The 12,793-nt window shown below is 34.9% G+C and overlaps 1 protein-coding gene across 3 annotated transcripts in view; it reads left to right on the top strand.

Moving 5' to 3' along the window:
• The first annotated feature begins 844 nt into the window (after positions 1 to 844).
• The window catches only part of LOC132704714 (serine/threonine-protein phosphatase rdgC), a 144,640-nt gene continuing 132,691 nt past the window's right edge, over positions 845 to 12,793 (top strand). For 2 of the 3 annotated variants that reach the window (XM_060674895.1, XM_060674896.1), the window contains exons 1-2: positions 845 to 979; positions 6,900 to 7,166. In XM_060674895.1, the coding sequence (XP_060530878.1) occupies positions 6,914 to 7,166 (253 nt within the window). In that variant the 5' untranslated portion in view covers positions 845 to 979; positions 6,900 to 6,913. Of the gene's footprint in view, positions 980 to 6,899; positions 7,167 to 12,793 lie in introns of those variants that run through there. The other variant, XM_060674897.1, reaches the window with a different exon arrangement.

Genomic DNA, 12,793 nt, shown 5'->3' on the forward strand with positions numbered 1-12,793 from the left:
CTATGAGTTTATGAAAACTAACGCTTTGCGCCGATTTGCAAGCAAAAAAGAAAAAAGAATAGCTTGCATGAAAAAATCCATGTGGAAATTGCATCGTATCTACAGGCAAATTAGTTATGGAATTATACTGATGTTGACGTGGGTGCTGCAATTCTGCACTGCTTTTTCACAACTTAACTTCTTTTTTTTCTAAAAATTTAATAAAATTTCGACATATTTTGACAAAATAATGTCGTAAAAATGTCGTATCCAAACATTGACAACGTGTCAGTGGCCATGTTGCTTGTTGAAAGCCGCAAGGTCTTATGGGTCCAACGTCAGAATTTGCAATTAGAGTCATCAGCCTTGCCTATCAGCATAGACAAGGCCTCCATATGTCTAGTAGCTATATGGGTGTAGCAAATAGGGCTTTTACCGAGGTTTGGACAATAAAATCTGATAAGCCGCAGGCGGCAGTGATATTTTACCTGCATTTCGGGTCATTTTTTTCTAAACAGCGATTTCTACGATTCCGATTATCCTCAATGAAAATATATTTTCTTATGATTTTATCTTTGAATCTGCGCTAACTTCTTTCATCAGGAACATAGAAATACATCTGGAAGCGGCGGCAGGAGCTACCCTTCGTTCCCAATTCTAAATTTGATGTAGTCATTAGGTGAAACGGTGTTGCCGAAACCTGAGTGAGTTTTACGCAAAAGTTTCTTTCTCTCGTCCGCCGCATCGAAAACAGCGAGTATTTTTCCGCACGCGAATGCCCTTTGCGTGGTGAACGTTCCGCGCATCTTTTTTAAATTCGTGCGTCTGCTTCTGGCATCGGGACGCGCGGCGTCAGTAGTGGAGTGTCCGTTGCAGAGGCGTCGCCGTAAAGTCGCTCGATCGTAATCTCGACCACGGAACATCGTTTGGTGAATTAAACTTTGCGAATCGATCATCATCATCGCCGAAAGCCGCCAATTTGCTCGCAGGAATCGCAAAGGTGAGCGTCATTCCTGAACTGCTTCGCGAAACGCTCGGGTGGGCGGATAATTTTTAATGATTATTTACCGACGCGGTCTCAGAACAAGCACCCGCCGGGTAGGGATCACACTGGCGATTTTCTTTTGGCTTCAATTCTGGAATAACGCATAGCCAGATATTTTTGGGTTTTCGTTGACCGTCATAAAAACTGCAAATAGAGAAAACATTCGACGCGTGCCCAATGTAAAAAGTTTTCGAACCACGCCGAGCTTTAAAAATAAATCCGTACGATCAGCTGATGTAGACGACGTATATTTAGAGATTCGATTTAAATTTAGTTTAGGCATAGATCGACTATCAGACAAAAGTAGAGCAACAAAGTTCCTTTTTATTTATGTTTGATTGAAAAAACTATTGGTTTGCGATTTTTGGCTAAGTTTAATGACACATCATTCTTACACTGAAAGTAATATTTCCGACGAGTGAGAACATTATCATCTTATGAACACCAAAAGGAATTGTACGCCCGATTGCCCCACAATTTCTAATATAATGCCTCCTAGTCCCTACAAGTCTCTCCAATGCCCCCACACTGCCTTATAATGCCTCACAATGCATCACAGTGCTCGCACAATGTCTACATATTAAAAGGCAACCAAATGGAAAAATACTTAAGTAAACTAAATTAAAAACCATTCGTTTCATTTCAATTAAATTTGATAGTTATATACCATTTGAAGACCTGATTACATCTACATGCTTTCACTCCTCAGGAGCGTAATAAATGGAAATGTTTAAGTAAAAATTCGAAAATTCTCCCATGATCTCTGACTTACGGAATAAACATAGCCTTTTTATTAATAAAATATATTTTAACTTAAAAATTCTTAACACGAACAAAAAATATAACAATTCTAATTCGAGGTAAAAAAACCAAAACATTAAATTTTGTTTGGCAACACTCCAATATCGATTGTTTAGGTTGGTAATATAGGCTCAAAATTCATAATTTTTAACTTAGTTTTGTCTATTGAAAAATAGTTCATCCACACTGGTTTTTTCTTAAATTTCCCTAGTAGAATTGCTCGTTTGCCTTTAGAATACACACAAATTCATGCAATGTCCATACAATGTATATAATGGCGCAATACTCATACCTTAATTCCAATTTTCAAAATCCTTCTGTCCTCACAGCTCGATTTTTTCACATTTTTTCACACCCATTTGAATAACGCTGGTAACTTCTATTGTCTAAGGCTACGAAGGTTATATACCAGATTACACCGTTCAAACAAGGTGGAGTTGGGTCGAGTCAAGCGCTTGGATTGTTAAAGATGTTACCATACATGTTCCGCTATTCTTTGAATTTCACCCCTCATTATGTGTTCCTTTTGTTTTTCAACTCTAAAGATTAAAGGTCTTCTTGTTTCCCCAATCTATGACTCTCACATTCACAGGGTATTTGGTGGATACACTCTTTTTCTTGAGTCGATGAGGGCAAAATTTGAGCAACAATATTTAGAGCAAAAATATTTCACGCATTTACAATTACATTTACATTACAAAATTAATTTTCATGTAGTAATTGTAATTTTACAATTACAATTACTACATGAAAATTAATTTCCTGTACATGGCAGAGCTGTGGCATAGCACAAAAAATATATATTTAAAGCAATGCACTCATCGGCGTTGCTTGCCCCGTTGTAGTTGTAAGCAGCTTAAAAGCGTTACTACACAACTGTTTGCCAGTCGTTCGCTTTATTTTTTGTGTGCTTTTAATAAAGCGCGCCCTTTTTCGTTATTTGATATCGGTTTAAATGGCGAATGTTAATTATAAAGTTTGGCACGTGCAGCTTCCGCATATCGGTGTTAAGGCATCATTTTCGTCGGTTCATGAATATTAATGCTAATGTAATGAATGTAATAAACACATCTCATGAAATAACAATGTGATAGCCTGCCTCAACATATTATCGAGTAAAAAATATAAATATTTGTTTAATGCTTGACAGGTTCTGACCAGACACTATAACGAATTTTCCTAGCAGGATATCGATATCACATGCTGTAAAAACTTTCCGGCAACAATATTAACGTTTATTATAATCCCTAGTCCAGCAGCATATAATTTTCTTTTATTATCTTCTTCGATACTTCTGAACCAGAAAACTTGATTTTTGATATCGATGAACTAATTCTCCTGCACTACTATTATAATAAAACGCTTCTTATCAGAGTTTCGCTTCGCTTGGGAGAGTCAAATTCTATAAATAGAGAGGTCATGCTACAATAGAATTCCATTTAAAAAAGGTACCCTTTCCTTACTTACTTACTGTGACTTCATCAAATGTTTTGAACTTCCGTAAGAAAAAATTTACAGAGTTTTTAATAGCAGGGGTTAACTCGTACCATGTAATGCCTATTAAAATTATAACCACTTGCCAGACTCTGTTAGATTTAGAATCAGTGGAAGCAAATTTAAAAACCCACATTTAGTAAGGCAATATTCTTCTTGGAGGACTTTTTTCAGATCAACTGGGAGAATGGGTGAATGATTGTCGGGTTGTGTATAAGTCGTATGACTGAAGGAAATTTTATATTTTGTCGTAATATGTATTGTTCCCGTATTGTATTTGTTTGTAGGTCGTTTTTGAAGAAATATGCGTACCTATGGGTGCCAATATTGTTGTGAATTTGATTAAATAAATAAATAAATAAACAAATAAAAGTTGAAATATAGGCAATAACTCTTAACAGATCTTCTCAATTTTCCATCCGCTTCACGGCATCCGCACTGATCTCAGTTCATCAGCCCAGTGACAGAGGAGCACAGAAACGAATCCAAAGTTCATTCAAATTTTACTTGTTTTTCTGATAGTAATGTCTATCAACAAAAATTTTAATAGAAAATTGTTAAGTAAATTGGGCACGAGAAAATGCTGGAAATTATTTTTCAGGTTCTTTAATGGCCACCAGAGGGCGTAATGGATATCTTCAATTTTAAAACTCGTTGTTCAGTTTTCAATTTATTATTTTTCGACTTCTTATGAATTTATATATATAAACCTATAGCTTATCGATTGGCCGCGAGTACAGCACCAAGAAGTTATTCTTCTTCCTTTCCTCGCGGTATTAAATTCTTGAACTTAACTGCGCCCTTAGGCGCATGCTCCACTAAAGATCACGGTGAAGCGCTAAATCGGTCGCTCTCATCATGTGGTTCAAAAAGTGCCGTTGAACGCATCAGGTCATACGCGTGGTGATCAACAAATTTCCCCACCACTCGAGGCACAGAGCACGCAGCACGGGCCGGCCCCTCCGGAAGGAAGACCAAAAGCGAGGTAGGGTCAGTTAAGTAATCAAAAATCCTTTGATCCTGTCTTGAGTAATTTTTGCGACTTCTTGCTGTGCCAGCTGCGGCCAAAGTCCGTTTCCGCGCGGAAAAAACACTCGTTTTCGGTAAAAAATTCTTAATAATAAAATAATCCTTTTTTGTTAGATACTTTTTACCATATCTCTATAAGGAAAGTGGTGGGGTTGCTAAAATATTTTCGGAGATAAATGTCAACTCCCAAATGGCTTAATGGATTTTAATAAACTTAGAGTAGTTAAAAACGGCTTTTCCTAGGCTATCCAACGCCCAATGAGTGAGATGAATGCGATTGAGTAGTTTTCTTACATATTGCAAAAGAAGTACAATTTTGGTTAGTATCTCCACTTTACGCTTTGTTATTAAAATAAAAGTTCGTTTTTAATATTAGTTTATATAAGTTATTCTATGATACCACAGACAGACTCATCAATATTGTCAAAAACTGTTTATTTATTTATTATCGATGTTTCGAGTAGTAAGTAGAAAACCATAAAGTATAAAGCATTTTCTTCGACATGAATTAATTCTAATTAACTAATTAAACTAGTTATACTACTGAATTTTGTTACTGTAATTGTGTTTAATGCAATAAAAATATCTTATTCGACTGCCGAATCACACGAAATGTTGGCTATGTTTTTTCAGTAAGATCAAAACGCATGTGTAGCTAAGGGGGTATACGCAGCAAATAAAGAGTAGTAGTACAACGCGATTTAGACGTTTGAGTCAATATTCGCGCGAAAGAAATCCACTGTTTAGGAACGAAGAAAATAGCATTAATGTTCTAGAATGTTTTTTAAATTTAATAAGAATAAGTTTGGACTTGGATATTATTAAAATATCGGTGCCCCGAATTAAAAAAAAACACTATCATATTGACAATAGGACCTCATAGAAACTGATTTATGCTAGGAGGTTAGACTACTATAACTGACAAAATATCATGGTAGATACCAATTTTTTATCTCGAATATTATGGACCGATGAAGCTACTTTTTCGATCAATGCAAGAGTTAATTTAAATAATATGCATTATTGGTCGCCAGTTAAGTGTCAACGTCTGGGTAGGTGTGAATAAATTTTGGGTGTTCGAATTATAATATTTCTTTAATGGTAAAGGTAACGGAAAAAACTATTTCAACTTTTACAAACGAGAAGAGATATGTAGCTGCATCGCGATGGTTGTCCAGAGAACTTATTTCCCGAAGGAAGGAATTTTTTAGACCTGACTTATCTGAACCGTAGGATAAAAAGGGGTAGTTTTCTGTTCTGGACTTTTACCTTTCTACCGCTGAAAATATGGTTGATCGTATCGGGAATGCTGAAATTAGTACAGCCGCATTAAATACAAGACGCAGGATAAATCCCTGTATAGAAAATGACGTGTAAAGACGTTTTCTAGACTTTTGGATCTTCAATTATTTTCGAAAAATAAAGCAAAATTATGTTTTTTAAATGTAAATTTTTGGATAATACGATTTACGTGGTTAAGGGAATTTCAAAAATAGATAAAAATCTATGGTTGTTTTGAATATTAAACCTAATATTTATGGTTTGAAACAAAATATTTGTTTTCGTCACTTGGCCACATTCACATTTATACAAAGTTTAAACGAAAGGCTATGGCCACGAATATTAAATTTGAGAACTTTGAAAAATACGAAATGACAGTTTGTTATATGGTGGTATCCGTTTTGCCGAAGACAGACTAATTTTCTTCAGTTCTTCATCTGTGTTCTTCTCGCTTGTAAGGCTGAAGGATCGATATTGTATATGTGATGGGTGGTGATGAGACTCAACGTTGAGATATCTATGGGTGCGTGTTGGTTTTCTATAGACGGTTCCCAGGATCCATCTTCGGTCCTTGTGATGTGTACATCTAGAAAGGGCAGACTGTTCTTTTCAAGTCCTATTGTGAATTGAATCCTTGGATGAATGGAATTCAGATGGTCAAAATTTTCAAAAGCTCGTCTTTGCCAAAATACTATACAACAAATACGTCATCAACGTATCTTGTCGTCTCTATTGCGTTCTTTCGAAGCAAATCATGTAGAGGTTAGCAATCACAGGTGAAAGAGATGATCCCATTGCTGCTCCATCCACTTGTCGATATATTTTCCCTTTGTACGTGAAATAAGCAGTGTTCTGACAGATCTGTTATATAAAGCGGAAGATCTTTGTTCTCTTCTATTACATCGAAGCTTGTTCCGTTAGTTTGTTGAACTCGGACTGGAATCATGCAGACGTTTCGCCAAGATCTCACTTGGCATCTTCAATGCTCGCGCTCATATATTTTGTGATTCTGTTTCATTGCTACTGCCCTGGACCGGTTTGATTTATTGACCCAAAAATGTTAACCATTATTACAGTCATGACCATTTGTCGTGTGTGAGACTATACCCAAAAAGATTAATATTTTTCAAAAAACATCTTGGTACCTTATAAAAATTAATATAAGGGTGCTCTGTTACAATTGACCTTAGTATTAAGTACTCAGTAACCTTTTACGTTTACATTTGCGTCTTATGTGGACCGTACAACTATATTCTTTTGCACTTTTCAGAAAATATCGTCCATATGGACAGTCTGTGGTCGACGACGAAGTGTGCGTGCACGGGGCGATCCAAAAAGGGAGTCATCAACGAAGAGGAGTGCTCCGATACGTCAAAATCGGAGTCGGAGTTGTCGGCCGTCAAATTAACCGTCGCCAAAACCGCTAAACCGCGACGTCGGATCGCCTTCAACTGCAGAGAAATAAAACGGATCATTCCGGACAAAATTCTCAGGTGCTTCGGCCAAGACGAGATAGAAATGACCAAACTCGAAAAAAGTAAGTGCGCTTAATCATATCATAAATCATGATTTATGTTTTCCGCAGGGATTGATTCTGAGGCCAGCGATTTTTTATTATACAACTATTGCCGGATCCTTTCGTACTTTCTTTCTTGAATATGCTGTATGCGATAAAAATAGTTTTGGTTAGTTTTACCCCAAAATATGTGCATTGAAATGCAAAAAATGCAAATATGCATTTGCATTAAACGAAAAATTGGGAACAATAATGTTATTTTAAATATACCCATAACTATTTCTTTACAATTAAACCACAGACCTATTTGAATAAATATAAATAAAATCAACAAAAATCGTAATAAAAAAATTGAATTCATAGAAACACACATTGATACTTACATGGTAAATTGCACAACTTAAAAATCTAAAAAATAAAAATCTTACAGGAACAAAATATTATTTGCGATTATAAAAAAAAGGTAACTAAACATATGTCTAAAATTCGAAAAACTTCGCTCAATATCTGCAGAAGTTATCGCAGAGTATTTTCGTTTTGGATATATGTGCTAATTTATACAAAACCTAAATTAGTAAAATTTCGTATGAAAACTTATGAAATATTTTTTAGGATTTTTAAGCCCATGTTATTTTCAATTATTGACATAATTTTTTATCAACGGGTATCAACAAATGCAGTGATTGCTTTGTTTACATAAATATTAAATTTTCTTTCACTAAGATGACCATCTGACTTGACGAACCTCTAAATTCAAGTCGAGCGGTAAAATCTCCGAAAATATCCGATTGCTCCCAAACCCGGGCGTATATACGTAAACTGCAGACGCCTAAGACATAGCCGAATGATTCGGTTTTCTTCAATTTATCCGACCAATAAAAAAGGGTGGTAAACTGCAGACGTAGTTGGTCCTTGTAAAAGGACATAAAATATTGTAGAATGTCTGCAGCTTATGCTGTTTTTAAAATGTAAATAAAACACCGTATATATACTCAACTACTTTAATTACATACTTTTATGTAAATCGAATACATATTATGCTCGCGAAAATCACTATTTTCTAAATTTATTGTCACCTAGACCAATGTTATCCTCTACACATTGTTGCAATTTGTGTGGTACTCTTTTTTGTTGTTTCTTGTTAGACTTTTGAGGTTTTCGTTCAGCTAACGTTGCTCTTCTACCTGTCATTGTAACTTTGCGTCTTGATACTGAAGTCGGTTGTACGGATATTTTTTCCCTTTTTTTAATACCACCTTCCTCTTATTTTTAGACGAAATTCCAGTATACTTGAAAGCACAATGCAAACCTGATATCAAAGACTGATTGCATTTGGCATACTTGCTACAGTTGTCCAAGTATTTCACTATAGCGGGTCCAAAAGATTGAGGCTCACTGCTAAGCTTTGACATTATCAAGTTTGAATGTTCTGCCCATTTATTTTTTATTGTTTCTATGTCAATTTCTCCCTTCTCTTCAAATTCCATGGCATTATTATTCACGTCATTATGAAAAAACATTCCGTTTTGTACAGAAAAATTACTATCACAAGAAGAAATGTTCTGGTTTGAGTTTTTTGCTGTAATTTCATTAATTCTCAGTGTATCAAAAGTTGATGAATTTGCAATTTTTCCCAAAGCGATTTCATAAAGGATATGTTTGGAAGAAAGGGATAAGGTATTAATTGCTGTAAATATATTATGTTTTTTTGCAACAGCTCCTTGGTGTTTGCAATAGTGGCCATTATAGCCAATTGGACATGAACACTTAAAAACGGACATATCTACGTCGTACAATATTTCTGGATCCTTTGAACTATTAACTTTAAAATCCATGATTCCAACACTGATAATATTGTGAACTTCATTGTCTCTTTCGTCTGGAAAATACTTTTTTGCGACAGTTTTAGAAACTCTGTTAAAGATAAGGTCCATAACACGCTGTACAAAGTAAGATTCAAAACTAGTGATTATGAAATCTGTCAGTTGCGTTAAATTGAACGCTTTTGTTCTTTCCAATGGTATATCTTTTAAAAGACGAAACATAACCTCTGTGTAATTGTTTGTATCAGATCCTCGAACCCTGAAATTAGTTCTGTACAGTGAACACCACATCTCAATCCGATGAAGCATATGCTGTACATAATCAGCATAATTCTGATATAAGCACTTTTCGTAAAATGTCATTATAGCTATTTCAGTATCCTCAATGTTTTTTGACATTAAAATATCTTTAAATAACCTATAATGAAGTTGAGCATATCCTTTCAAAATTCCATTTTTCGCCAAAGTAATCCATTTCCAACAAGATTTCAAAACATGGAAGATACACAATAACATATTTGAATTTGGCCAGATCATTTGAAGTGATTTTCTTTCAACAAGATCGTCATCAGTTAGAATTACTGAAGGTGCAATTTTGATGGAAAGAATTTCATGCAACGATTTAACAGCGTCTAAAAAAACTTCTAATTTTTGACTGTTTGCTAAAATGCACCCAATAGGCAGTCCATCAGAAAAGTATACTTTATGCTGTTCTACGTCGCAGTTACCTGAAGAACTTTATATAATATACCATGATTTTTTTTTGTTCGGTTAAATATTTTTCAAGATAAATCAGCATATTTTTTCCTGATCTTTTTCCGTATGATGTTTTGAAATTAGCTTTCCAGAGGTTTTGCACGTCATTCTTAGTGGGGAAAAAGCATCTATCTTGAACAAGATTGTCATACTCGTCTCCGTATTGCACCATCATTTCGACACAGTACGTGTGATAGGCACTAGAAGCATTATGCCCATGCTGAAATAACTCAAAAAAGCTGTGTCCCCTATTGGTCTATAGCGAAGTGCAGCAGCTGACAGTATGATATGGTTGTCATTATTCTTGAATTCAATTACGCATGGCCAGGTAGCAACAAGATCATTATGATCTGGCGACTTTGACTGGACAAGTTTCCGTTCAATTTTAATATACAATTGATGTGCACAGTTAGTATTTCTGCTTCGGGATAATTGTGTGTCTTCCGTTCTAGTGTTGAAGTGGCAGTGGTAGATAACTTTTGGTAATTTCTATCGAAAATAAGTTATTTGGGTCCTAAAACACCTAAATCGATGAAAACAAAAAATTGTCTATCAGTCTGTCGGAATAAACTATAACTCAATAACATCTTGAGCGATTTTAAATAAATATATTACGAAATTCTAGGAGGCCTTGAACTGATTAGATTTTGGGAAGTATAGTAGGGTTCTTAAGGGGGTAAAACGAGAGTTGAAATATTTTGAAAAGTCATAACTTTTAAAGCAAGGCTGCTATCGCCACGAGCTTTTCATATTTAAATTTCTACTAACTACTATTACCACTACTGTAACTTTGTCACTCCTTTAGTTTCCGAGATATTTGAAAAAAGATAAAAATGGTAAAAAAAGTGACATTTTGTCAAGAACGCCTTTATCGATTATAACTAAATATAGTACAAAAATTCTCTGTTAGTGGGCCTTTAAAATATCAAATTTGTTTGGAGTGTACAGAGGTTCTAACGAGAGAAAACGGGGGTTAAAGTAATTAAGAATATGAGAAATTTTAAAAAATGCATTGTTACGGGTTTTCATACTAAATAAAAATCATAACCTTAAAAACATATTCTATGTGTAGTTTTTTTTAAATCTTTCTCAGAAAGAAAATAATATAGAGTGAAAGTAAATTTCAAAACATAATAATTGATTGTATGGTGGACTATCCGTGCTTTCATGCACCAATTTTTTGCAATAAAAGTAGATTTTCAGCAGATCAGTAGCAGTATTCTTGAAACTTTTTTTGGGGAATGTGAGAAATATTTCAACGACTGATTTGCTTTGATTCAAACGTGAGAGAGGCGATGATTTTGCTGTGGAATAAAATTTCCTCAGAATTCAGGGAAAGATCACAGTATTACACAGGTACAAAAATGAAGATATTATCGGATACAAAATGCTCATACCTATTTTTAAATATCTGAGAATTAAAAAAAGACACAACCTAAGCGCTATTCAGTTGCGAACAAAATTGTTTGAAACTATATTTATTTTCTGTATTAATTTCCGAAATTGAAATACATAGTAACATTGGCAAATTCGAACGCATTCAATTTTGAAATTCTTTAAGCTATGAGAATCGTGATAGTAATCGCAATTACTTTGGAATAGTAAAAATGACCAATATATAATTATAATAATAAGGATATCACACTGGCGTATCGAAAGGGGGGGAGGGGGGTTAGGCTATGTCTTTTGCGTCTGCAGTATACGTATATGCGACCCGGGCGGTAGGGAATCTCCGTGCGGTATATCACGAAGTGGCTCGGATCCGTGGGACAATGAAACTCATGCGGTTAAGTGAGCACGCACGCTAGATCGGTGTTTAATTAGGTGTTTTACAGAATGGAGTAGGAAATAGTATGTTTATGTAACACGTGCGGCAAACGGCATTTGACTCACGAGTTTATTTGACACGAGCGGAGCACAGCGAAGCGAGTGTTTAATAAACGAATGACTTAAAAGGTTACCGAACGTGTTGCATATTGTACTTTTTCTACGTCTAGTTTTTGGTTACATTTTTTCCAAACAACACGAATAAAGTCACTGACATGGCCCTCATAATTGTCAAAATTCAAGGCATGGGAAATATTTCCGAAAACATTCGATTGCTCCCAAACCCGTGCGGTAAAGTCCCGGAAATGTCCGAAGTGGTTCGGATCCGTGGGAAACGAAACTGACTTAGTAAAGTGACGCTTCCCGCACGCTAGATCGGTGTGTAACTAATTGTTTTACAGACGGAAGTAGAAAAAAGAATTTTTGCATTTATTAGAGCTACAGAGGATGAGTGGTTAAGATCTTCGATAATTTTTTTGACTAGTTCAAAGTTCTGGGCATCAAATATAACATCGACTAATTAACTTCTTCAACGGTTTATTACTAGTTGTGGTGATAATTGAGTAATTAGAAAATTTACCTTATATAATCGAACACGTGAAACGTCCTCTCAGAAACTGGCGTTTGAGATTCTTATATTCTGCCATCCTATTGGTACCATGAGCTAAACAAGTAACATGAAAAAGGTTAGAATGAAATATTTTTAATTTTTGTGCTGCCTTTACTATATAGAGTGCACCATCTGATAAAAGCAGTATGCATTTTTCTGCAGTGTTGGGCAAAAAAACGTTTGTTGATATTTCTTGACCAAGTCCTCCATAATCGTTGGATTCATTGGTTTCCCCTAAGACTGCAAAACATTTACATTTACACATCATTGGTTGTAATCTCACAGTTTAACAAAGTAAATGACATCAACACTAACTTTAGTTTTTTAAATGGTTTATTGACCCCAATGAATATATGAAATAAGTTCTCATTGAACTGGTCTGATACGCTGTTATTTGGTTTTTCTTCAATGTTGTATTGTTCGTTGGAAGGCTTTCTTTCCTCGTTGCAATTCTCGCCGAACACTAGCTTTACACAATAGATTTTTTATCCATATGAATCTGTAAAATTCACATTACACATACATTAAACAAATGAATTTAAAAAAATCAAAAATAAAATAAAATACTTGATTAGACCACTTTTATAAATACATTAAAATTGCTAATTTTGCTTGAATACGTAATTTATTAT

This window comes from Cylas formicarius, unplaced genomic scaffold (assembly GCF_029955315.1).
Source record: "Cylas formicarius isolate icCylForm1 unplaced genomic scaffold, icCylForm1.1 PGA_scaffold_7__23_contigs__length_41026272, whole genome shotgun sequence".
NCBI lineage: Eukaryota > Metazoa > Arthropoda > Insecta > Coleoptera > Brentidae > Cylas > Cylas formicarius.